Source organism: Lingula anatina, chromosome 7, assembly GCF_051362555.1.
Source record: "Lingula anatina isolate TDL-2025a chromosome 7, LinAna3.0, whole genome shotgun sequence".
NCBI lineage: Eukaryota > Metazoa > Brachiopoda > Lingulata > Lingulida > Lingulidae > Lingula > Lingula anatina.
The window spans coordinates 15,119,109-15,143,990 of NC_141773.1; the positions used below are offsets into that span (position 1 = coordinate 15,119,109).

A 24,882-nucleotide genomic window follows, 5' to 3' on the forward strand; every position below is an offset into this window, starting at 1 on the left:
TATTGGATTCAATAAGGGCGCTTGATTATTTGAAGTATCTTTATCAATATCACATTTAATATTATATCCTAACTAAAGAGGCTTCTCTTGAATGAGATCGCCCTCTGTCCAAGGGCACCGAGGAACCTGCACGGTAAACGTGCAGTAGTTGCATAAATATAAAAACAAAATGACGACTCTCAAAGAAATGGTTGCGTCAGCTATGACTGTGGAATTAGGAGGTGAGAATGATTTTGCTGTTCGTTAACAGATGCTTAAATCCTCTCTCTCTCTCTCTCTCTCTCTCTCTCTCTCTCTCTCTCTCTCTCGGTAAGGCCACACTTTTTTAATTTTATGGATGACATCCTGCGCGCGCACCGATTTTCGCCCGTTCTCCGAAAAAAAAAAAAAAATCCCCCCCCCCCCAGCCCCCAACGAAGTCGGTTGGCGCAAACGTCGTTATTGAATTTGCCAGGAAATGAGCTTTCTGCGCATGCGTATTATCGCCACGTGGAAATGTGGCCGCTTTGCCGTCAAATTCATCTCTAGGATAACTTTCAAATTACACGACAATTAAAGTCATAAAGAGAACGGGTGCCGTGGTTTTGGATTGGTATGCCATTGATTTTGGGCATGGAGATATCACCTTTTTACAATTGTGCAAAAGGCTGGCGGCCGCCAGCGATTATCGCCCGAAAAATTTCAGTGACATTCTGTACAAAGCAGCACATAGGCTACCAGGTTTTTTTGTAGCGAAAAAAGGGTCGACAAGGGCGTCGAGGTATTTGGTGGGCTTGAAGGTCGGACAGGCCACCTGACAGTTTGGCCGTGTGAGTCAAGTAGACAAAATGGCATCGTCCGAAATGACCTTTAATAGATTTGGTAGTATTAAGCATATCTTTGCATCATTTTTTAAAACATTTCTGTGAAGTGTTCAAAATGCTTTAATATTCTGAGAATACGAATAAAGACACACTGTTTGTTTGATATTTGTTTTATTGATTGCTATACCAACAAAATGCATGAAATAACCTTAATAGATTTTGTAATAAAAAGTATATCTATTCATGACTTTTTTTTTACATTTCTACGAAGTATTCACAATGCTTTAATATTTTGAGAGCATGGATAAAGACATATTGTTAGTTTGATACGCGTTTCTGTGGTAAAATTTGTGTTTCCAGCTGTGTACTGACAGCATTCCTTTACTTAAGCAGTATTTTTTTTTTTTTGACCGTTTTTTTTTTTTTTTTTTGCCCTCTCGCACCGATTTTGGGGTACCCAGAGGATGTCATCCATAAAAATAAAAAAGTGTGGCCTAACTTACATCAATCAATGGGCTACAGTCCTTTGCTTACAATCATATGTACTGTAACAACTAGTTACATTTTGCGCACTGCTCTACAAGTGTTGAATAGCGCGTGGAGTGGGGTAATAACTACGGTATTACCCAATACCATACAGCTTCATTAACTACATAACTTCTGTAAGAATAAATTGAATATTCTTCCAATTTCAGCAAAAGAACCATGGCCGGATAATGTGAATCTCTATCAAACTTATGAAGGTATGTCAAGGTGAACCAGAATGCTTTTCTCAAATTACGTTTAATAAAACTATTGTCAAACAAATTAGTTACTTAAATGTTTCGTGTGTGTGTGTGTGTGTGTGTGTGTGTTAAGTTATTGTTTTTTATTATATATGTTGTGATGGCAGCATTAGCTAGGTTTATTACTAAAAATAAACTGTCTAAACTAACAGTTAGTAACTGATTGTATCCTTTTGATCTGTTTCAGTGTTTCTTTTTATTGAATTAGTTCCGTCTTATTTACTAGTATATACTGAGTATGATTGTATGTATTTATGTATGTATTATTATTATTATGATGATGATGATGCTTTGTTATTGTAGATTTCAGAATATTTAATTAGAGCCCAATATTGTTTCTAATCCTTTACTTCAGCTGGCCAAATTCTGCTCCCTGACAGCGCCAGCTGCCTGAGTGTGAAAGCATTTTTAGAGATGTGTGGACTCAAGTATTCAGTGGTTTTAAGAAACAATGCAGAACACATGTCCCCATCAGGTAAAAGTGTTTATTTTCCCTTCTGTATAACCCACATTTTACAATTGCATTAGTATAGTATAGAACCAGTCAGTTTTGGTAAAGCCATGTTTTGTATGTAATTAATTTAATATTTATGACTAAAACTTAAAATATGTTAAAGTTGCATACTAAATTGATTAGAGTAATAGGATATCATAAGATGATTTATTGTACCAAAATGATTTCACCAGAGGGTTTTTATTAAAGAAGATGCAGATAATCATAACAAGGTTATTATCATTCTGTACTAACTTATTTTCAATCTGTTATTATTATTGTTACTAAGGCAAGGTGCCCTTCATCCAGATAGGACCTTTTCTCATCTCAGAATTTGAACCCATCATTGGTTTTGTCAACACTAAGGTACATGTAAGCATGCAGCTGTAGGGTTTGTCTTTTTTGATTTTAGCTCTCTTTGCTGGTGTTCACATGAACATATTCCTGTACTAGTAATCATTGTTTATAAGTAGTTGCAACTTTTTGGGTGTACACTCTGGTATTTTTTCCTCTTTTACTGGGGTACAGAATCCCTTTACATCTAGTTTCTGTTTTCACTGCATTTGTTTGAGTAGATTATAGTAGATATTCTTTTTTTTAAATAAGTGATTATTCACAGTATGGTTTGAATGATATAAACCAAAGTATAATGAACATCTAAGTAAAAAGAAAAAAATAGTATAAGGATACTATGGATTTTTTGTTGGGACTTTGATTTACAGTAGTCTTCATATGCATTGAATGAGTACTGAAAAAGAATTCCTCCAACTATGACCCAAGATCCAACATTTGTCAAAGTCAGAGTACAGAGTCAGTATGTCCACTATCGAAAATCTTGTATTTTTCAGGGATTCCATCTCAGTGCCAACCTGGATGACACTGAGAGAGCTGAGATGAGAGCCTACATGGCTTTGGTTGATAACATACTGGTCAATGCTGAGGTGGGTTGTGATTCAATTCATATTGTTTGGAAAAATGAGATAATAATAATAATAATAATACATATTTATTATTAATAAGTTCACTGAATTGTGTATACAACAGAACCCCACTCATGTCAAGCTAAATCTTTATTGTTGTAATATTTCTGAAAGTCTTGCATTTACTCTTTGTTATGTGTGGAAGAACTGGGTTTTGTTGGTTTTGTTACACTAAGGGGTTTCCCAATGATACGGGGTACAGGGGGTCCAAAATATGAAGCTCATCTGGTGATCAATTTAAAGGCAGTACAGCCCATGCAAGCCCAGCCAATCAACCCAATTTTTTAAGCCATCCAGCTGTTTTTAGAAATATGGGCTGTCTTTTGGGAGTAATGGCCATCCAAGTGGAAGTTGGACAGCTCTCTTGGGGAAGCCTTGGTTACACTATAATATAGCACTTGTATCAATGAGATACAGAATGTGATCCAGATACAAAATCAATCCTTGCAGTTAGGTTGAGAACATCTTTAATGAATTTACATGATGTGATCTTTATTTTAGCACTATATATCCTGGTGTGATGCCACAGTGCTACAAACTGTAAGTAATATTTAGTAACAGTACTTATCTTGGTGAGATCAAAATTGTGAAAGTCCTCCATTTTTGTTTAAGATAACGTACATTCACTATTTCCCAGGCGCTTCTTCCATCAGTTTTTCTGTTAAAATTTTTATATTTATGAAAAGCAAAAATTTAACATAATGCATTCAAAGACGGGTTAATTAAAATTTTAATAGCATGTTATCATAGGTGATCTGAGAGGTAATGAACATAAATTAATTTTGCTCCACTTTCACTCAAAAATTCCATCCAACTGCAAGTTTTAGCCTCATGTGATCAAATTTGTACAAGACAAGCCACTGCATAATGTTGTTTGTCTACAGCACTAACAAAGGCCCTAAATACATACTAAAAGCCTGACATGTAACAGTGGGATTTGATTGCAAAAAAGATCATTTCCATCATTTTACATTTGGTATATAGGCCCTATATAATGCTACAAGCACATGCAATCAACAGGATTTAATTGTAGAAAAAAATCATAATTTATGAAAAGTCACATTTATTGAAGGGTTAGCATCCTTAGTTAACTTAGTAACACTGTTCAGACTCGGTTAACCATATGCTTTTATATTTAAGGTCACAAAACCTAGGTATGGTTCCCCCTACCCTTGGCCCCTTAATAAGCTGGTACCTCTGAAGAAATGGTATGAAGAAACCAGTAGACTCAAAGCCTTAGGATGGTCTCAGAAAACACTGAGTGAGGTGAGAGAACAAGGGAAGAACTTGAGCAAATTTGAATGTGATAAAGATTAGGCCACACTTTTTTATTTTTATGGATGACATCCTCTGAGTACCCCAAAATCGGTGCGAGAGGGCGAAAAAAAAAAAAACAGTCCAAAAAAAAAAACTGCTTAAGTAAAGGAATGCTGTCAGTACACAGCTGGAAACACAAATTTAACCACAGAAACACGTATCAAACTAACAATATGTCTTTATCCATGCTCTCAAAATATTAAAGCATTGTGAATACTTCGTAGAAATGTAAAAAAACTCATGAATTGATATACTTCATATTACCAAATCTATTTAAGGTTATTTCATGCATTCATTTGGTATAGCAATCAATAAAACAAATATCAATCAAACAGTGTGTCTTTATTTGTATTCTCAGAATATTAAAACATTTTGAACACTTCACAGAAATGTTTAAAAAATGATGCAAAGATATGCTTAATACTACCAAATCTATTAAAGGTCATTTCAGACGATGCCATTTTGTCAACTTCAACTCACACGAAGCAGCTAAACTGTCAGGTGGCCTGTCCGACCTTCAGCCCACCAAATACCTCGACGCCCTTGTCGACCCTTTTTTCGCTACAGAAAACCTGGTATTAATGTGCTGCTTTATACAGAATGTCACAGAAATGTTTCGGCTGCCGCCAGCCTTTCGCACAATTGTAAAAAGGTGATATCTCCATGCCCAATATCAATGGCATACCAATCCAAAACGATGGCGCCCGTTCTCTTTATGACTTTTATTGTTGTGTAATTTGAAAGTAATCCTAGAGATGAATTTGACAGCAAAGTGGCCGCATTTCCATGTGGCGAAAATACGCATGCGCAGAAAGCTCATTTCCTTGCAAATTCAATAACAACGTTTGCGACAACCGACTTCGTTGGGGGCTGGGGGGGGGGGCTTTTTTTTTTTTTTTTTTTTTGGAGAACGGGCGAAAATCCGTGCGCGCGCAGGATGTCATCCATAAAATTAAAAAAGTGTGGCCTTATGGTAAATTGGGGCAGAAATGTTTTTTTTTTTTTTTTTCTTAATTACTGTGCATATCATCTACAATACAAAAACAGTTGTAGGAAAATTTGGTACAATTCAAAAATTTTTGAAAAATTTGGTTTTAGACTGTATTTAATTACAAGGTGTATATATTATCATGATATGTCAATAATATTTGCACTGCTTTATGGTGGGTGAACCTTACTCAGGCTGACACTACTCGACATAAGTGGGCTACTGTCACCACTGAAAGTAAAAGGAAGACAGTCACATTTTTCTAGGGGCCAAAGCTGCTACACAGAGGAATGAAGACAGACATGTTAGATCCCTCTTAAAAATACAACTAAGTCAGCTAAGTCTTAGTAGGCTGAAAGTTAGTCCCAAAGCTGACTTCAGACTTTCTGTGAAACCAACCCCAGGCTAAGATGGCCTTGACTGGAAACCAGACTTGAATGTTTTTGTGCAATTTATTTTCAGGTTTGTGAGGAGGTGCAGACATGTTGCCAAGCCCTTTCAGAAAGACTAGATAAAAACAACTTTTTCTTTGGGAACAGGTAGGGCCTAAATGTTTCTTTCAAATGGCCTTTTAAACACAAAAATAGGTGCTCCATACCGCATAGGTAGGAAAAAGATGTTGAGTTTCTTAAAAAATAATTTATTACTCCAATACTTAAAATTATCATTACACAAAAAGCATAAAAAATTAATCTCGGTATGAGGTATGTTGTGAATACAGTTTGATCTGCAAAAATATTTGTTTTTGTAGATTTTTTTCTATGATATTTTAATTTTTAGTTTGATTTTTGTTACAGCAGTTAAATTTGACTACAACGGTTAACGTTAATAAGTTCATCATTAAAAGAGCTTGAAGTAGCCTCCATATTCTTTGGATCAATATGATAAATGCAGGCATTGAGAATGTGAATTTTAAAAAAATCTGTATTACTTGATATTTTTCACCCAAATTTTCAAAATACAATTTTACTTTCAGACCAACAGAGCTGGATGCCCTGGTTTTTGGACATCTGTTCACCATCCTCACAACACCTATGCCAGTCAATAAATTAGCAGAAATTGTAAAAAACTTTGACAATTTAGTGCACTTCTGTGCCAGGATAGAACAGCAGTACTTCTCTGCTACAGAAGCTTCTTAGTATATTTTTAAAACAATTTGACAGCAAATACAGATGTGCTGTGACAATATTTGATATGGTTTTTGTAATCAGTTAAAGATCTGGCAGTCCGGGAAAATTTATTCAAACACAAGCTAGGCTACTGCATTTAAAGCTTTTAGGGCAGATTTAAGAAATATACTTCTGCTTGGCATGGAAGAATGAGAGCTTGTCAAGAAAAAGCTGATATAAGACACAAAAGTAAAATATCTTCAAAGCGTATTTAATATTAATTTTTATATTTGTTTATTCAAACTTGAATCACATTTAATGTGTTTGCTTTGATTATATGCCGATTTTCTTCAGTAAAAGACAAACTTATGATAAATTTGTAGCTCACATTTTACATTTTTGAATTTTTGAATAATTAAGATGTTTGCCAAGAAAGCACCTCATCAAGTTATATTACCTTCCTTCATTTTCATTTAACTTGGATAAATGCCTTCAAGTCAAAGTACTGGAAAATTCTGATCGAATCCAAATCATAACCAAAAGCATGTTAAATTGGGCAAAGTATGGTTAATTAAAACATTTTACCCTTTTTTTTTTTGGCAGTTGCATGAGAATACGTTTTGGTCAGACTTTATACCCTAGGGTGATGATATTTGATTGCATAAAATTAAAGGTATACAGTCACTTTTAACTAATGAGCGGGCTCGAATTGTTTTCAAGGGGGTAACAATTTAAAAATTAAGACTCTCGTTATTTAAAAATTAGCACCACATCTCTAAATATTTTTCTCTACAAATGCATCTTCAGACTCAAAAGTGTTCAGATGTTAAAATTTTCTTCTGATACGATGCCCTGCACACTGGACAGGAGTGTCTCTTCTCTCCAACAGCCAGTTCTTCAAATGCCTCCACACAGTTCTTATGGAATACATGCGAACAGGACAGTAATACCGTCTCTTTGACTTGTTTTTTCTTAGTGGTAGATTGTTCTGATTTACTAGTGGCTATGCTGTTGTCCTTCGATTTCTCCACGTTGGACAATGTCACATCCCCAGTCGTGCTTTTATCTGTAGTACTACTAACATGAGGCGTAGTTTTCTTGGAAAGTTTCCCTCTCCCTGGTTGCGGAGCAGAGGCAGACTTCTGTAATAACGTGTCTTTATGAACACCCATATATGACCTTGACTCTTTTCCTGGACTTCCACCTGACCTTGACCTTTGGTTTCCTGAACCAGAGATGAGATGGGATTGCTTGTTGGCAATTTTAGCCACTGTCTCTTTTGCCTTAGCTTGCAAAGAGTTTGACTCATACCTTGGTGATTTCATATCTGATTCCCATAATGATGTGAGGCATATAGGACATTCCTTATTACCACGCTCTACTGCCTGAAGGAATGAAGTAGCATACTAGTATGATAAACAAAGCTTATGGTACCCTTAATTTTGAATATCTAATATTTTATCTCAAACTATATCTATCTAGTAATATTTTCATGTGGGACAAGCAAACAAACAAACAATCAAAACAATTAAAAAAAAAAAAAAAACTTTGATCCAGCCATGTGTTTACTTACAGTTTCTGTGTCCCTAACAGTTAGTAATTAACAAACTGTATAAAATATTAACATAAAAACTGAAAAAAATTAATTTCAATGTTAAAAATATCGTCAAAAATATTAGCATGAAAATTGTTATAAGAAAATGATTCCTACTCTCTGTAGTATCCTTTCCCATTCCTCATCATCTATTGGCCTCACAGCAGTCTCAAAGTTCTGGAACACCTCGCGACTGGCTTCCAAGTTCCTGTCCAACTCCGCAAAAAAGTTGTTGATGTCAAAGTCGCATGATCTCACTATCCTGTCTGTTATGTTGTGTAACTGCAAATAAAACTGGTTCATGTATGTATAAGCCTACAGGAATTATAACTCGAACATAAATTAAATGTGATGGATCTTAGATTTTGCTTGTGAATTGGTTGGAGAGGGTGGGTTAATGGGGAGGGGGTGGTCATGGATAAATTTTTGTCATCCTTTGTCTAGCAAATATAAAATACAATGAAAATTTTGGTTTAATCTGAAGGGGACAGATAGATGCATTGCTTGGTTTTGCCTTGTTTGCTTTATATATTTGTTGGAGAAGGTAAAATGTAGAATTAAGGGTGCACCACCACCACCACCCTTGCTGGACCTGCCACTGGATAAGTCCTTTTAAATCAAATAAATTCCAAAGGATTTTTGTAATTCAAACTAAATGCAAGATTTCTCCCCCCCCCCCCAAATAAATAAATAAATAAATAAATAAATAAATAAATAAATAAATATATTTCTGACCAGGTGATGATTTCCACACACCACTGTCCTAGTGCATAAGCACTCATGTATTTTCTTACCTTGTCCTCGTAGAACTTCCTCCGTAAATTAGGGTCATTTGGTGGAACTGTCTCTCTGAGGTTAAGATACCACTTTCTGACAACATAGCCACGCCATGCTGCCTGTATGCTAAAAGTGACACAAATACACAATTTTCTTAATAAAATGAGATGAAGATCATCTTAGCTTTTTACACAAAATGCACAAAAAACAATTATATTTATATAAATTAAATAATATATATTTTTTTAATGATATATCGAACCAGAGAGATAATATGCCCTTTCTAGTCTAAATTCTTATCTGGGGTTGTATCCTGTATTTTAAATTATTAATCAACAAGGTTGCCAGTCTTAAACTGTACACACTTCACATGTTCTATGCAATATGAATCACTACTGCTTGTCTTCAGGTTTCAATGTTATTGTAATGTTATAATAAGCAACAGATCCGTACTTTGAGTGTTTTTTTTCTCCTCTGTCAGGTCTGAAAATACTTCATCTTCACTAAAACTGCCAAAGTAAAACATTTCAGACCATAATGGTTATGCAGTGTTTTCTTCCAAGTCACACCTGCATATAATGATACAGCTGTTACCCATAAAAGTCACTAAAATCTTTTCAAACTCACGTGGTTGCACACTTTTCCTTGTAATGTCTGGTACCGTCATGGACCACCCTGGTTTGATATTGTTCTCTGCGACACATGGGGCACGTCTTTCTCCCCGTGTACCTCTCAAATGCCTGCAGACATGCCTGTAGATGGAGCAAGTGTGCCATGATATGTGGTTCTTTAATCAAAAACCTTTAGTTCAGTTATTGTTAAATTAGTACTGCTGCCAAGCAATGTGATCCAATATCCTAACTTCAAATTTTACAATTTAATCCAAAAGATAAATATTATTTGAACTATGCTCCAGTAAACTGTTAAAACTTATGTCTCTGACAGTACTTTCTGCTAACAGCAACATAAACATAAACAATTAATTTTTTTTGTATTTACAGTTTAAAGTTTGAACCTGGCTATCAAAGACTTCTCATTTATGAGGTGGTATTTGAGCATTCTTACCCTGTGAAAGACATGTGAACAAGACAACAGAACCTGGAAAAGTTATTTTTCAAAGTGATTATACTTATAAACAATCTTGTGTATTGACAACTGGATGACAACCAGAACACTATCATTATAATAATTTTTTATTTTAATTTATTTAATCATTATATTTTGTTTCTGCTTATATTGTCATATTAATCTGCACTTAAATACATGTGGGGGTCCAAGCAAAAACAAATCTTTTAAATTAGTAAAATTTTACAAAACCAACAATTTACTGTCTTGAGTGCCTATCCAAATTGACCATTTTGAGCAGCTAGTACATTGTAAATATTTACCTGTTGTTGAGACCCCAGGTCCTCTTTACATATAACACACGGTTGCCTGAAGTCATCTCTTTTACTGGATTTTTGTTTCACTTCATTCCACTCTGTTTCTGTCAGCAGTTGCTCAGGAGCATCAACCAGACCAAGTTTTTGGGCTAAATTTGATGGTAAAAAAAGATGTTAAAACTGCACTGATATTGTTTTAAATAAACAAATGTATGTGAAAAAAATGCAAACATCCTAGACTTTGTTGAAGATGAGAGCTTAGATACATGTAGGATGTTTTTTTCATAAAAACAATTATTATCTACTGTACAAACACAGAGGTACTTAAAAAGGCATATTTCATCATTCAAAATTAACTCATTATAAGTACACAAAACTTGAAGAAAAATAAAATTTGTTGGAGACTTACAGGATAGAACATAAAATTATACTCGAGTCTCAAAGCAAAAACAGCTTGGTTGGTATTTTCTATCTCAATCTTTGTTCAGATCAAACCTATTCAATATGTATTTGATTAATTTTTAAAGAACCAACTTATTGTTGACCTATACCTTTTTGGAAACAACCAAACGTACCTAGTGTAGGGGGTGGGGGTTTGCGATCTAGCACAAATTCTTTTTCTTCATCTTCTTGCTTCTTCTTTGGGCCTGGCTTTACTGCTTAATATTTTAAAGAAAATACCAACATACAGATGGAAATAAAAAAAAAATCTATTTCATAAATTGTCACTGCAGGGAAAAGTCCATATTTTGCTGTAACTTACTTTAATATAACTGAACATTAAGGACAGAACTATCATCATGGTAACTATATATTTAAGAAAGTTTGGCATAAGGTTTTTATATCACAGACTGAAGTTGAAAAACTTAATGAGAGAGAGAGAGAGTGAGAGAAATCGACTTACTAGTACCTCTTCCAGTGTCCACCACAGCTTTAACCTCCTTCTTTGGTCGAGGTTTTCCTGGGGGAATCCTCTTTGGCCCAAACGTCATTGACAGTTGTAGGTTTTTCATGATATGGTCTTGTAATGCAACAGCTGCCAAGGCAGAACTGCTGCCCTATATAAAATCATTAAATATTTTATTTTATTGCATACAGGCATTTGCCTCAATTTCTAGCATTATTTGCTGAATACTTACCTGTGGAAAGTGCTCACAGCATATTACTAGCAGATCTGTACTATACACTTAGTGACATGCTAAGTGTAATAAATCATTCCATTTACATTTGTTACTTTTTATAAAAGTTTTATACCTGCATCCATGCACCTCTTAAGATACCATGCCCAAGTCAAAAAAAAAAAAAAAAAAAAAAAATGACTTATCACTATCCTATTACTGCACTGGAAACATCGTGGATGTGACAGCTGTAATAACTATGTACAGTATTGTTGTAAGGCAGTCACTCAACTTACTGCAGCGCCTGCTACCAGTACAGGCTACAGCCTACAACACAGACTACAGATAGTACAGTGATATGTAGTGCGTGTAATTAAACGTCTTACATTTTACAAGTTATAACAAATAATAGTTAGCACCCTTAATCCATAGAAATTGTCAATTAATGCTGAAATAGTTCACTAATTTCTGCTTTATGTTTTACCGAATTCTGTGCTTTGTCCCGAAGGCTTGCCTTTGGTCGAAGCTGTGAAAACCCACTCATTTTCGAGAACGGAAAACCAAGGAAAACAATAATAGCTCCGCAGATTTGAAATGAAGGGGGGAAAAAATACTGAAATAAAACGGAATTTTACATTTCCCTCAATTTTCTATGATCACCCAAACTGACTATTAATTTCAATAATATTGGCAAATTTTATTTATAAATAATTTGCAATACGGGTAATATTTTTTTAAAACTGCACGGTGTGACACTTTGCGCTACTGGGCTATTTTTAGCAACACACCAGATAACGCAAGCTGGTCCCGCAAGGTGTCACTAGTGGGTATGGGTATTTCAGCGCCAGGTGTGACAGGAATGGTGGTGTAAGACTGAAGTACAGGCGAGGGTTAGTCGGAGCTAGTATTGGGTTGGTATATTGGACGAATATGTCACCTGGCAAACGAACTATGATTCCTAGTGGACTACCATTCCTGACACAGCAGCAGGAGTGTTTTTTTTTCTGTGCGCTTTGAATGCCCCCCCCCCCCCCCAAATAGTGAGCTTTGTGGGTGGATATAAACCGCTGCTTAAGTATATGTAGACGATATATATATATATATATATATATATATATATATATATATATATATATAACATTGGCCAAAAAGGTTGTCCCACCCCCATTTCCATGTACTTTTTTTGCAAATGATCGATCTCACAGCTGTAAATTGCTAGAAATAGTGCTTTTTATTACAGATTCTGTGTCTTACATGATTCTGTGCCTTACATGGTTAAAAAAATACAAAATGGTGGTGAAAATATACACATTTTATACCATTTAGTAAAATTTATAAGAGGTACCCCCTCAAATCCACTGTTTCACTGTGACTTCTACAAATGTAAACAAATGTCTATTAAATTGAAAAGACGCCATCAAATGTCACCAAATTCACACACAATTAGCATAAGGGTGTGCTCGTTGAAGGTCACGTGCATCACAGCGTGTGCATTTATCGCGTACTGCAATTATCTCCTGTAGACGGCGCGACAAGCCACAGTGAAACAGTGGATTTGAGGGGGTACCTCTTGTAAAATTTACTAAATGGTATAAAATGTGTATATTTTCACCACTATTTTGTAGTTTTTTAATCATTAATCATGTTAGACATGGTATCTGTAATAAAAAGCACTACCTCTAACAATTTACAGCTGTGAGGTGATCATTTGCAAATAAAAGTAGCCTACATGGAAATGGGGGTGGGACAACTTTTTTGACCAATGTTATATATATATATATATATATATATATATATATATATATATATATATATATATATATAAAATTAATAGTTATAATAATCTCTTTTAAATATAGGTATTACTTTTATCGTTATTATTTATGTATATATTAATTATGCCTATTTAATTAAATTCATTAATCATTGCTTGGCAGATGGATCATACAATAATAAAAGTTATTATAGGTTATTGAGCACAATTAGCTAGAAATTTTCTTAGTGTTAGCTTGCAGTCAACCTGGTCTTTGAAAAACATGATTTCAATAGGTGGTTCATGGGACCAGCGGTATAGACTACACATTAAAATTGTCCCACTAAAATTAACGTGTACATGTACGCTGTTATATTTCGTTTTTCTGTCGGATTTTTTAAAAATGATTTTAGCAACTAAGTTAAGCGGTGAAAACTTTCACAGGTACTGACAGCAAACGGCACCAGATAACGCTCTGAGACTAATGGCCTAAAGACCAAGTATCAATACTGTTATCCTGTCAGCTGGTGACCTTGGCTTCACCACAATTTATACTGTAAGACTTTATATTTCTTTATACCAAGAAGGTGACTAGATGTAAGGAAACGAAACCGTTCGATAAATTTCATAAAATAATTTATTGAAGTATTATTTGTTTGTACGAGAGAGAGAGAGAGAGAGAGAGAGAGAGAGACTTTATTTAACAGTAAAATTTAGGGAAATCTTGAAGTAAATATAAATTATCAGCTTGTGAACAAAGAAATAAACATGCACCCATGTTTGCTTAGATAGGTGCGTTCAACTTAAAGCTATAATGCATCCACAATAGGCCCACGAGGAGTATGTCATGCCTGCAATAAAATACACCAACATACAGTATACACAGTGTCTTACATTAAGACCAACATGTTCCTTATTCCATTTACCACACCACAATAACACACTTTCTTATATTATGACAAAACACATGGTTGTGATACACTTCACCTAAAAATAAAAAAATCAACGTGGTTTATATTATGACGAAAATAAGAGTGTTGCACACTGCATTCGAATGAATATACAATTGTTTCTGCAATAACAAATGATGTAATTGCAATCTTTTTCACCAGAGTAATGAACTGTAATCGTAACAAATTAAAGGCATGGCTGTAATTCACTACTAGTAGGCTTGTTAAGGACCAAAAAATGGCCAAACGCTGCATTTTGTAGTACAAATGTCTAACTTGGCATAAATGTTCCTTGGGCCAAAAGGAAATTTTTTATCCAAAGAGACACGCTCTATCGATGTATAAATTAGCATAAAGTATGCAAATTAGGTGCCAAAATAAATAATATTTCATATTCTCATTAATTTTGGCCTAGCAACATGTATAGATTATCAAACCTGACTAAATTAGGGACAAGGAACCCATTTTTGATCATTTGGAAGCAGTTGGTGGCCATTTTGTGCCTCAAATCCAAGATGGCCGCCACCCGCCATTTTAAAAGTGGACAAAATTTTGCTATTTTATGTTGAATTTTGAAGCGTTTGGTCTATATATACTTGATATATATATCGATTCCTACTATTTTGGGGGTGCAAACGTCATTTTTGATATTGTTTTGGTGATAGTAGGTGATTTGAAGGGACAAAGAGGGTGTTTTAAGTGCCTACCAAGATATGTGTGAACACTGCAATATTGATATTGATACATTCAAATATATCTCAATGCAATATTTTGTTATATACCATCGCTATTGGACTATATTATGAGCAAAAAATACATTTTTACCATTATGGAGGCCATTGGTGGCCGTTCTATTTCTCAATTCCAAGATGGCCGCCAAAAACCATTTTGAAATTGGGCATAATTCGCTATTTTGAAACTATATGTATTACATCTTTGTAAATGAGTAATACGTCGTTTTATATTATTTTCTGGTGCAGAATACATTATCTGTTTCATAAAATGTGAGTACAAACTATTTAAGCCGCCAAATTAATATGCATGTCGGCTTAAGTTGTCAAATAGACTTACATATGCCATGTAGTCTAATTAGTACAAAATGTTTTATAAAATCCTTAAGAGCTTGAAACAAGTGTAAGAGACCAAAATGGCTTAATTAAAGGTAAAGAACACATACTTGGTGCTTTAGAGACAATTGGTAGCCATTTTGATCCTCATATCCAAGATGGCCGCCAGACACAATTTTTGAAATACGGGTAGGGCATAACTCATTAATTTGAAGCTATTGCTCTTACACTAGCATGTTATACATCGTTTCTTATCATTTGGGTTGTAGAAGTCATGCGTCTTATCTCTTGTGAGATATAATACAAAAAGAAAATATTACAAGGCACCAACACCAATACAGGCTTACGTCTTCACCTTCGCTTGTATACGTCTTGAAGTCAAATTTGTGCAAAAATATGTTACATAACAGTTTTAAAATGGTTTTGCCAGACATAGATTAAGTGCAAGAGACCAGCATGGCTGATTCGACTTTATGGTGACTACTGTTTGCTATTCTATTGTTCATATCCAAGAGCCTGTCGCTATTCTAAAATTATGGCATAATTTCCCTTTTTTTAAGCTGTTGGACTTTTTATATGATCGTAATACATCAATTGTTACTATTTTGGAAGTACATAATTAATTTCTGGTGTTATTCTGGTGACAGAGGATAATAAAAAAGGCATAAGGTGTTTTAAGATGATTCCAAGATGAATTTTCCTGTAGTTGTCATATACTGTAGATGTTTTGTGCTTGTTCGTCCATTGGAAACAATGAGAACTATGTAGTCGCCTTATGGATTTCTATTGGTAGTGAGATGACTTGACTGGCCAAATCATGCTAGGAATGATCACTGGCACTGTCAACTAGGAAAAAAGGCTGCTTCCTCGACTATTTTGCTTTATCCCTCTTGCCTACCTGCGCAGCTGCTGCTTTCTAGTTGGTTTTGCAGATTCCTTCTTCCTCTGATGCGACATGTTCTCATGCATTGGTGTTTCTCTGGAAACTGGATTTTAATATATTGTTTGGCTGTTTCTCATAGGACACTGACAAAACCTCAATACTTACTGGCTGTTGTCTTATTGGCCTACCAGAGCTGATCATGCATGTTTCTTTTTGCTGTGCTGCTGGATGATTTTGCAGACAAGATCTGGAGCTATTTCAAAGCAAAGTCCATTTGCTTGTCTTTCACGGGCATTTACGCATCAACACAACTAACCAAGTTTCATAGTATTATAAGACGACAAATTTTTCACCCTTCAAATCTTCTGGACTATATTTAACATGCAAATGCAAGCCCCAGTGACTGGGACATAAATGTACGTGTGGCTTTTTGGTTCCCATGGACCAGTAAAAGATGAATAATATAATGCCACTATGTATATATATTTATTGCTTACCTTTAAATTATCCAGTATCTTTTAGTGGATGGTCACTTAAGATAAATCTAGATGATATTGTTGCGAATACATAAACATAATTTTCCGGTGGAGGTATGAACTTTTATTTACACACGTCTTGACACAAACTGATGACGGTGAACTGAAATAATTGAAACAATGAAACAAATGAAAGTAACAGAATAAACAAATATAAATTTCAACATGTCGTCAATGTAAAAATTCCGCTGAACCGTCCCACGCACCAAATCAGTGACGTCATGATCCTGCACAGTGCGCCTAAGCGCAAAACAACTAGCACTACCTGCCCACTTACCTCCAAACAGGTGGACGCGCATACGATAATGCACGAGTGAGTCATTCTCCCACCATAAGAAGCGTAAAGCATTTCTGTCCTTTTCTGGGACTATGACTTGGTAGTACATACATTCAATATCCGCCATTATGGCATATCTAAATTGACGGAAACGCAAAAGTATGCCAATCAGCGTATTTGTCAAGTCGGGGCCCTGCAAACATTGGTCATTGAGACTGACTCCTTGACATTTACAGGCACAATCAAACACAATGCGCAGTTTGTCAGGTTTAGATGAGTTCGTGACACAATGGTGAGGGATATACCAAACAGATTCGTTGCGCCAATCAATTTCTTTTTCAGGGACCTTCTCAGCGTAACCCTCGCTGAGCAATTTCCTCATGTTCTCATCATACCTGTTGAACATGTCATCCCTTCTAAGTCTACGCTCCAACCCCTTTAGGCGATGGAGAGCAACCAAGTAATTGTCAGGGAAATTAGGCACACCTTCCGTCCAGGGAATAGGGAGGACGTAATGGTCGTTTTCCTTGACAATTACTTGGTTGCTCTCCATCGCCTAAATCGTTTGCAAACAACACACCTTTTCCCAACTTTTTTAACAATACTTCTGCAACCAACAATCCAGAATTTTCTGCGGATGTTGCTAAGAGTCCACTCGGTGCCCAAATGAGCGTCACCGTGAAATTCACGGACGATAAGATCAGAAACAACATGATCTTTCGGCAAAATCGGAGGTTGCTTGCATTCCATAAAAGAATGCACTAATCGACCGCCTACGACCAAAACGCCGTCACGCATGATTGGAGACAATTTGTAAATCGCGCTCGACTTAGAGACTTGCTAAAGACCGGCCGCGTTTCTAAGTCGAGCGCGATTTACAAATTGTCTCCAATCATGCGTGACGGCGTTTTGGTCGTAGGCGGTCGATTAGTGCATTCTTTTATGGAATGCAAGCAACCTCCGATTTTGCCGAAAGATCATGTTGTTTCTGATCTTATCGTCCGTGAATTTCACGGTGACGCTCATTTGGGCACCGAGTGGACTCTTAGCAACATCCGCAGAAAATTCTGGATTGTTGGTTGCAGAAGTATTGTTAAAAAAGTTGGGAAAAGGTGTGTTGTTTGCAAACGATTGTATTCATCACCTATGATACAGAAAATGGCAGATTTACCAGACGTGAGATGTCAAAGTGGAGGTCCCCCCTTTGACGTAGTTGGTGTTGATTTGTTTGGCCCCCTTAAGGTTAAGGTTGGTCGCGCGGTGGCAAAACGGTACGGCTGTGTCTTTACTTGTTTTAAAACAAGGGCTGTGCATATTGAAGTTCTGGACAGTTTAGAGACTGATTCATTTATTAACGGTTTCATCCGTTTTGTTGCTAGGAGAGGATATCCTAGCAAGGTATACAGTGATAACGCTACAAACCTGGTTGGAGCGGACGCCGAAATGGCGCGCTGTTTGCGTCAAATGGATAAGGCTAAGGTCATATCTGAAGCTAGACGTAAAGGTATTGATTGGGTATTTAACCCCCCTCATGCATCACACTTTGGAGGCGTGTGGGAACGAATGATAAGGACTATCAGGAAAATTCTCATGGCTCTCCTTGCATCCCCCTCAAGCAGATCGTTGTCCGATTATGTGTTGCAAACAGTGATGTGTGAATGCGAATGTATCATAAATGGTCGGCCAATAACACGTAGCAGTGACGATGCATTTGATTTAAATGCACTGACTCCAAATCACTTATTGGCTATCCGTGGCATCCATTCTCTTCCCTGGGGTGATTTTCATACTGCTGACACGTACAGGAAATTATGGAGACATGCGCAATACATAGTTTCTCAGTTTTGGAAAAGATGGACAAATGAGTACCTGCCGTTGTTGCAATCCCGTTCTAAATGGCAGTATGCAAAGGAAAATTTGAATGTAGGTGATCTCGTACTTATTGTAGATGCATCTATGCCCAGAGGACTGTGGCCTTTGGCGATTGTTGAATCTGTTAAGGTCGGCAGAGATGGCTTGGTAAGAAGCGCTTCTGTGCGTACCAATTCGTCAACTTTTGTGAGACCGATCTCTAAACTGGTGTTGTTAGAAGGAAATGTTTAGATGTTTAAGGATTTTTGAGGATTTGTCTAAGATAAACAAGTGGACACTTTCTAGATTCTGTCTTTTAAATTAAGTATTGAGTATGATAATTCTATTAAGAACTGGAAGACAGTAATTATTATTATTATTATTATTATTTTTTTTTTTTGTGGGCTGAGTGTTGCCGACAGTGTCGTCGGCAATTTTTTGTTTCGTTTGTTTGTGTTGTTTGTCATGTTTACTTTGTGTTGTCTCGTCTTGGTGTGAGTGGCGCCCTCATATGTTGGATGATTGGTGTTCTGTTGAGTGGTAATAAAACGTCACCATGTATTGTCATGGTTGGAACACGCCTAGTACTGTACGCGAATGAGTGGAGGCAGCATTGTTATTTCACAATGGCATCAGAAGAGTTAGTACATGTGCGTCGTGCCCGTAAGGGCGCGGTCACAAAGGCTATTGGACACATCGAACGAGCAGTCGCGTGTGAGTGGCGCCCTCATATGTTGGATGATTGGTGTTCTGTTGAGTGGTAATAAAACGTCACCATGTATTGTCATGGTTGGAACACGCCTAGTACTGTACGCGAATGAGTGGAGGCAGCATTGTTATTTCACTGTTGCGAATACATAAACATAATTTTCCGGTGGAGGTATGAACTTTTATTTACACACGTCTTGACACAAACTGATGACGGTGAACTGAAATAATTGAAACAATGAAACAAATGAAAGTAACAGAATAAACAAATATAAATTTCAACATGTCGTCAATGTAAAAATTCCGCTGAACCGTCCCACGCACCAAATCAGTGACGTCATGATCCTGCACAGTGCGCCTAAGCGCAAAACAACTAGCACTACCTGCCCACTTACCTCCAAACAGGTGGACGCGCATACGATAATGCACGAGTGAGTCATTCTCCCACCATAAGAAGCGTAAAGCATTTCTGTCCTTTTCTGGGACTATGACTTGGTAGTACATACATTCAATATCCGCCATTATGGCATATCTAAATTGACGGAAACGCAAAAGTATGCCAATCAGCGTATTTGTCAATTTAGATATGCCATAATGGCGGATATTGAATGTATGTACTACCAAGTCATAGTCCCAGAAAAGGACAGAAATGCTTTACGCTTCTTATGGTGGGAGAATGACTCACTCGTGCATTATCGTATGCGCGTCCACCTGTTTGGAGGTAAGTGGGCAGGTAGTGCTAGTTGTTTTGCGCTTAGGCGCACTGTGCAGGAACATGACGTCACTGATTTGGTGCGTGGGACGGTTCAGCGGAATTTTTACATTGACGACATGTTGAAATTTATATTTGTTTATTCTGTTACTTTCATTTGTTTCATTGTTTCAATTATTTCAGTTCACCGTCATCAGTTTGTGTCAAGACGTGTGTAAATAAAAGTTCATACCTCCACCGGAAAATTATGTTTATGTATTCGCAACAGTGAAATAACAATGCTGCCTCCACTCATTCGCGTACAGTACTAGGCGTGTTCCAACCATGACAATACATGGTGACGTTTTATTACCACTCAACAGAACACCAATCATCCAACATATGAGGGCGCCACTCACACCAAGACGAGACAACACAAAGTAAACATGACAAACAACACAAACAAACGAAACAAAAAATTGCCGACGACACTGTCGGCAACAGATATATTTGAGCATGTGGTTCGGGTTCCACATTTTTGTAACAGACTCAACGGAACTCATCTTGGAATTTATTTTACAACCTTATATTACCTTTTTACTATCTTCTGTCACCAAATTAGCAACGGAAAATTACTTTTGAGCCCCCAGAATAGTATCATTTTACCTAATACAAGCGAATGAGGATCACACTGAAATGATACAATTGGCAATAAAAAATTATATATATATATATATATATATATATATATATATATATATATATATATATATTTTTTTTTTTTATCAGTACCTGTGTCCTTTAACTAAATTTAATTCTATTTAGAAAAAAAATCAAACATATATTACACATAGCAAACTAGGGCGCGCATATATGATAATTAATTCTAATGAAATATACATGTTCATAAAACCCAAACAAATAATGATCTAAGGTTAAACTAAAACATAGTCCCACACATAACGTTTTTAGTTGATCCTTTTTGATTCCAGCGTGATAAACAAAAGACTGTGTTTTACATCTGTGGACTGTTGTCACATGTACATGGGGTAATCGGTCATAATTGTTTTGTTGATTTCTCCTAAGGATCAATGCAAAGATATGGCTGACACAAAATATGTATAAACAATGGCTTTTTCACTTTTCCCTATAATATCTGACACCCTGGTAGAGGGTAGCTCCCCTTTGTCTGTTTGCATTCAAGGCGGTAGTGATCCACAATACCCGCAGGCTGTTCCCACTCTATGGCCGATTCTACTGCTGGAATACCCACAAGTTTCACAGCAGAGTCCCAGGTTGATTAAAATCTTTAGGGATATATGTTAAAGTTAAAGACCCTAGGACTCTATAAAGTCAGAAAGTGTTCCCAAAACAGGCTTATATCTTTTCCAGTCTCTTCTCCCCCTGCCGCTAACCGTCCTGACCATTCTTCATGAATCTGCAGTAGTTGAAAAGTGCAAATAGAATGTTATAATGTCTGGATTACTAATCCAGTCATTTTTGATCGTTGTTGCAAGGTTGAGGCTCCGGAGTATGAAGCGTACGTAGATATTTTAATATTTTAAAGAACAATCATCTCACTTCTTTTAAACTTAAAATAAATGTACATTGTTACATGACATTACTTAATATGATTATGATATAACTGGAATCTTACAGTATGTAAAAAAAGTACCATACCTGTTGTTGCCGACCAGTGTGTCTTGTCGCTGGTTTTATCTCCGCTCACCAGTTCAACATAACCTTCAATATGTGTGTTGGGATTCAGTGGAGATATCAGCAACTGCTGGGGTTCTCTCGTAGATACATGTTTTGTTATTTTCTGAGTAGAGCCAGGTAGACAATATGGGACTACTGCTTCGGTCACATCTGGTTCATCCTCCTTTCTACTCCATTTAAGTCTGATTGAATCTGGTGCAGTATCAATATTGCCCATCGACGGCCGTGAAGGAACTAGGTTGAAAAAGTGTGAATTGCGAATTTATTACTTGAAATGAAATTTAATGTCTCACATCAAGCTGTGTTTCCATAGTTTATACAAAAATTATAAAGGTAACTGATGTAATATATATATATATATATATATATATATATATATATATATATATATATATATATATATATTACATCAGTCAAAACCTATTATGAGACAATTAAGTACGAATTGAAATGGACACAAGCATATATGTGCAATTACAAATAACGAATATTAAAAATAATAAGCTGATGCAGGCTAAACCTTATATTATGCATTACAGGTATAAACCTGTTCCGATTTCGATACACGCACGCACGCGCGCGCACACACAAACACACATACTCTCCGCCATGCGTTACCTGTATAGAACGTTTTCCTATCGCCACCTTGGCTTACGCGCCCTTCTACACTGGACTTTACTTCCGCGACGTACTTGGTCCCTTGATTAAGGTTAATAATTGATCCCGTGACTGCAGGATATTGAACCGTGGTCTTTCGCTTTGCTGATGGGTTGTTAGCACGCCAAAATACGATATCATACCTCTTGACCTTTCCCTCAACAGGCGGTCTCCAGGACACGTCGGCAAAGGTGGAAAACCCTTGCACTTGCACATTACTTACAGCAGGTGGTTCTGAAAAAAATTATGACAAGTGCATGTTGGCAGTAAGTCCTGCGTAAATACTCAATAAGCCAGTGAAAACAGGGCTACAGCAACCAGAAAGGAGATTCAACGGATGTATTAATTGCGTCTTCATAGTTATTTTTTAAAATAATTAAAATTAAAATGAACAATATTAATTAAAATGAACAATATTATTCAGAGATAATTGAGTCGTAATAGATTTATTTGAAATGGCTGTTTAACTTAACTTTTATAATCGTAACAGAAATTGCCAGGACTATGCACATACACAACCTGCAACAATGTTAACCACAAGGTTTTTTTCCCTTTTTTTAAACACTTAATGTACAATCCTGGGCTAATAACTAGTCAAGATAAAACAAGCGTAATCTGAACAAAACCACGGGTTCCTCTTGCTACCATTCTATCATTACCAAACAGTACAGAATGCTTGACAATAAGTTATTTACCTGTACTAAACAACGCCTCCTTGAAATCGTTATTCCTCGTTTCTTGAAAGACAGCCTTTACTTGTACCTTGTACTGTGACCCTGGAGTTAAAGGCTTAAGTATTGTTTCTAAGGCTTTAGAAGACGCTGTCAGGCAGGGTTCAGGTCTGCGAGCGTTCACTTCCCAACAATTGATTTCAAATGTGATGCCGTCATCATCCCTTTTATCTGGATAGGTCCAATAAATTTTTGCTATATTCGCTCCTGGGTTGACAGAAATACCCGTGGGAGGCAAAGGGGCTGTAAAATAACCAACAGGCAACGATAACAAAGTAACGATATCGCACAAATAAATGCTGTTCACTTATAACGTAAGAAGTACTTTACGCAGTTGTATATCAATATGTAATAATAACACATCGCTTTTCATTCTACTAAATTGCTCGCACAACGCTTGCACTTTAAATATATCGAATTTATGTCTATAATAGCTGTCAGGAAGTATACGGTATTTACTTTTGATTTTAGTCATTAATCTTTTATCTTCGCACGTCGGATATACTTTCATGTGAAAATAAATATTTCATTCATGTGAAAATAAGTATGTCTTGTAAATGAGCAAATATGTTCATAAGCTTGGAAGTTGAACCATACAAAATTTATTTATTACAAGCTGATACATACAGCGGCAAGTGGTGAGTAACAAATTCTACTTAAATAATTCACCGAACGATTTGCCAGTTGGCTAACAGAGAGGAAAATTCTCCAGCTTGTGCTAGAAATTACTTTCTATAAACATTTCTTGGTTTTTTAATCTATCTTGCTATATTGCACATTTTCTGCTTTTTTAAACAAATTTGATAGCTACAGCCTATAACATTTTTCTATTTTCGTATCTATTCAAAGAGAGAGAGAAAGAGAGAGTTCAGTTTATATGTAACCAGGATATGTTGTGTGACTAAGACAGGGTTCCATATCCCTAGATGGATCTAACAGAATCGGTCCATCTCCACGGGGTCCCGCGCTAAATTGCTTTCAGCCCTGGAGGCTTAGACGTCTGGGATGCCCACTGAGGCTGCTAAACGATAGTTAAACACCCCCTATCAGCCTCAGCAGGCTTGACAGACATCTAAGCCGCCCAAGTTAATTGCAATTAAGCGAGAATCCCCTCGGAGATAGTTCGAGATAAATCGTTCGGTGAATTATTTTTAAACTTAAAATAAATGTACATTGTTACATGACATTACTTAATATGATTATGATATAACTGGAATCTTACAGTATGTAAAAAAAGTACCATACCTGTTGTTGCCGACCAGTGTGTCTTGTCGCTGGTTTTATCTCCGCTCACCAGTTCAACATAACCTTCAATATGTGTGTTGGGATTCAGTGGAGATATCAGCAACTGCTGGGGTTCTCTCGTAGATACATGTTTTGTTATTTTCTGAGTAGAGCCAGGTAGACAATATGTGACTACTGCTTCGGTCACATCTGGTTCATCCTCCTTTCTACTCCATTTAAGTCTGATTGAATCTGGTGCAGTATCAATATTGCCCATCGACGGCCGTGAAGGAACTAGGTTGAAAAAGTGTGAATTGCGAATTTATTACTTGAAATGAAATTTAATGTCTCACATCAAGCTGTGTTTCCATAGTTTATACAAAAATTATAAAGGTAACTGATGTAATATATATATATATATATATATATATATATATATATATATATATATATATATATATTACATCAGTCAAAACCTATTATGAGACA

General features: G+C 36.2%; 4 protein-coding genes across 8 annotated transcripts in view; 1 reads left to right on the forward strand and 3 right to left on the reverse strand.

The window, feature by feature from the left end:
* Window positions 1-73: 73 nt before the first annotated feature.
* On the forward strand, window positions 74-6,845 carry LOC106169346 (metaxin-2). Of its 2 annotated transcripts, none has more exons than XM_013548774.2 (9): window positions 74-221; window positions 1,499-1,546; window positions 1,944-2,063; window positions 2,371-2,453; window positions 2,930-3,022; window positions 3,563-3,601; window positions 4,202-4,327; window positions 5,829-5,905; window positions 6,343-6,845. In XM_013548774.2, exons 1-9 carry the CDS (start codon window positions 170-172, stop codon window positions 6,503-6,505), a joined length of 801 nt encoding a protein of 266 aa, XP_013404228.1. In that variant the 5' UTR covers window positions 74-169; the 3' UTR covers window positions 6,506-6,845. The 2 variants fall into 2 exon arrangements, with proteins under 2 accessions (XP_013404228.1, XP_086873970.1); XM_087017844.1 differs by having other exon boundaries at window positions 2,371-2,447.
* LOC106155002 (RING finger protein 32) lies at window positions 5,991-11,939 on the reverse strand. 4 transcript variants are annotated; one of them, XM_087017843.1, is made up of 9 exons: window positions 11,831-11,939; window positions 11,139-11,286; window positions 10,804-10,884; window positions 10,235-10,377; window positions 9,912-9,944; window positions 9,474-9,598; window positions 8,864-8,972; window positions 8,187-8,351; window positions 5,991-7,860 (listed from the first exon to the last, which is right to left on the reverse strand). In XM_087017843.1, the coding sequence occupies exons 1-9, from the start codon at window positions 11,888-11,890 to the stop codon at window positions 7,285-7,287; spliced, it is 1,440 nt and encodes a 479-aa protein (XP_086873969.1). In that variant the 5' UTR covers window positions 11,891-11,939; the 3' UTR covers window positions 5,991-7,284. The 4 variants fall into 4 exon arrangements, with proteins under 4 accessions (XP_086873969.1, XP_086873968.1, XP_086873967.1 ...); XM_087017842.1 differs by having other exon boundaries at window positions 10,804-10,887; XM_087017841.1 differs by having other exon boundaries at window positions 11,133-11,286.
* Window positions 11,940-16,010: 4,071 nt separating this feature from the next.
* On the reverse strand, window positions 16,011-17,365 carry LOC147760791 (uncharacterized). The gene is made up of 2 exons (XM_087017249.1): window positions 16,813-17,365; window positions 16,011-16,102 (listed from the first exon to the last, which is right to left on the reverse strand). Exons 1-2 carry the CDS (start codon window positions 17,363-17,365, stop codon window positions 16,011-16,013), a joined length of 645 nt encoding a protein of 214 aa, XP_086873375.1.
* Window positions 17,366-20,854: 3,489 nt separating this feature from the next.
* LOC106152208 (tenascin-X-like) overlaps window positions 20,855-24,882 on the reverse strand; it is a 66,915-nt gene continuing 62,887 nt past the window's right edge. The window contains exons 28-32 of the mRNA XM_087018069.1: window positions 24,415-24,687; window positions 23,134-23,412; window positions 22,400-22,672; window positions 21,743-22,015; window positions 20,855-21,500 (exon numbers count right to left, since the gene is read on the reverse strand). Coding sequence (XP_086874195.1) covers window positions 21,493-21,500; window positions 21,743-22,015; window positions 22,400-22,672; window positions 23,134-23,412; window positions 24,415-24,687 — 1,106 coding nt within the window. The 3' untranslated portion in view covers window positions 20,855-21,492. The remainder of the gene's footprint in view (window positions 21,501-21,742; window positions 22,016-22,399; window positions 22,673-23,133; window positions 23,413-24,414; window positions 24,688-24,882) is intronic.

Excerpts from the sequence above, each read along its gene's own strand:
- LOC106169346 (XM_013548774.2), top strand. The coding sequence starts at position 170 with ATGACGACTCTCAAAGAAATGGTTGCGTCAGCTATGACTGTGGAATTA. Across the intron at positions 2,454-2,929 it reads TTGTCAACACTAAGGTACAT|GGATTCCATCTCAGTGCCAA; the intron begins GTAAGCATGCAG and ends TGTATTTTTCAG. Across the intron at positions 4,328-5,828 it reads CTCAGAAAACACTGAGTGAG|GTTTGTGAGGAGGTGCAGAC; the intron begins GTGAGAGAACAA and ends ATTTATTTTCAG.
- LOC106155002 (XM_013529593.3), bottom strand. The coding sequence starts at position 11,890 with ATGAGTGGGTTTTCACAGCTTCGACCAAAGGCAAGCCTTCGGGACAAA. Across the intron at positions 10,888-11,132 it reads GGACACTGGAAGAGGTACTA|CAGTAAAGCCAGGCCCAAAG; the intron begins GTAAGTCGATTT and ends TAAAATATTAAG. Across the intron at positions 8,352-8,863 it reads GGAAGTTCTACGAGGACAAG|TTACACAACATAACAGACAG; the intron begins GTAAGAAAATAC and ends TTTTATTTGCAG.
- LOC147760791 (XM_087017249.1), bottom strand. The coding sequence starts at position 17,365 with ATGGAGAGCAACCAAGTAATTGTCAAGGAAAACGACCATTACGTCCTC. Across the intron at positions 16,103-16,812 it reads GCGCGTCCACCTGTTTGGAG|TTTCCAGAGAAACACCAATG; the intron begins GTAAGTGGGCAG and ends ATTAAAATCCAG.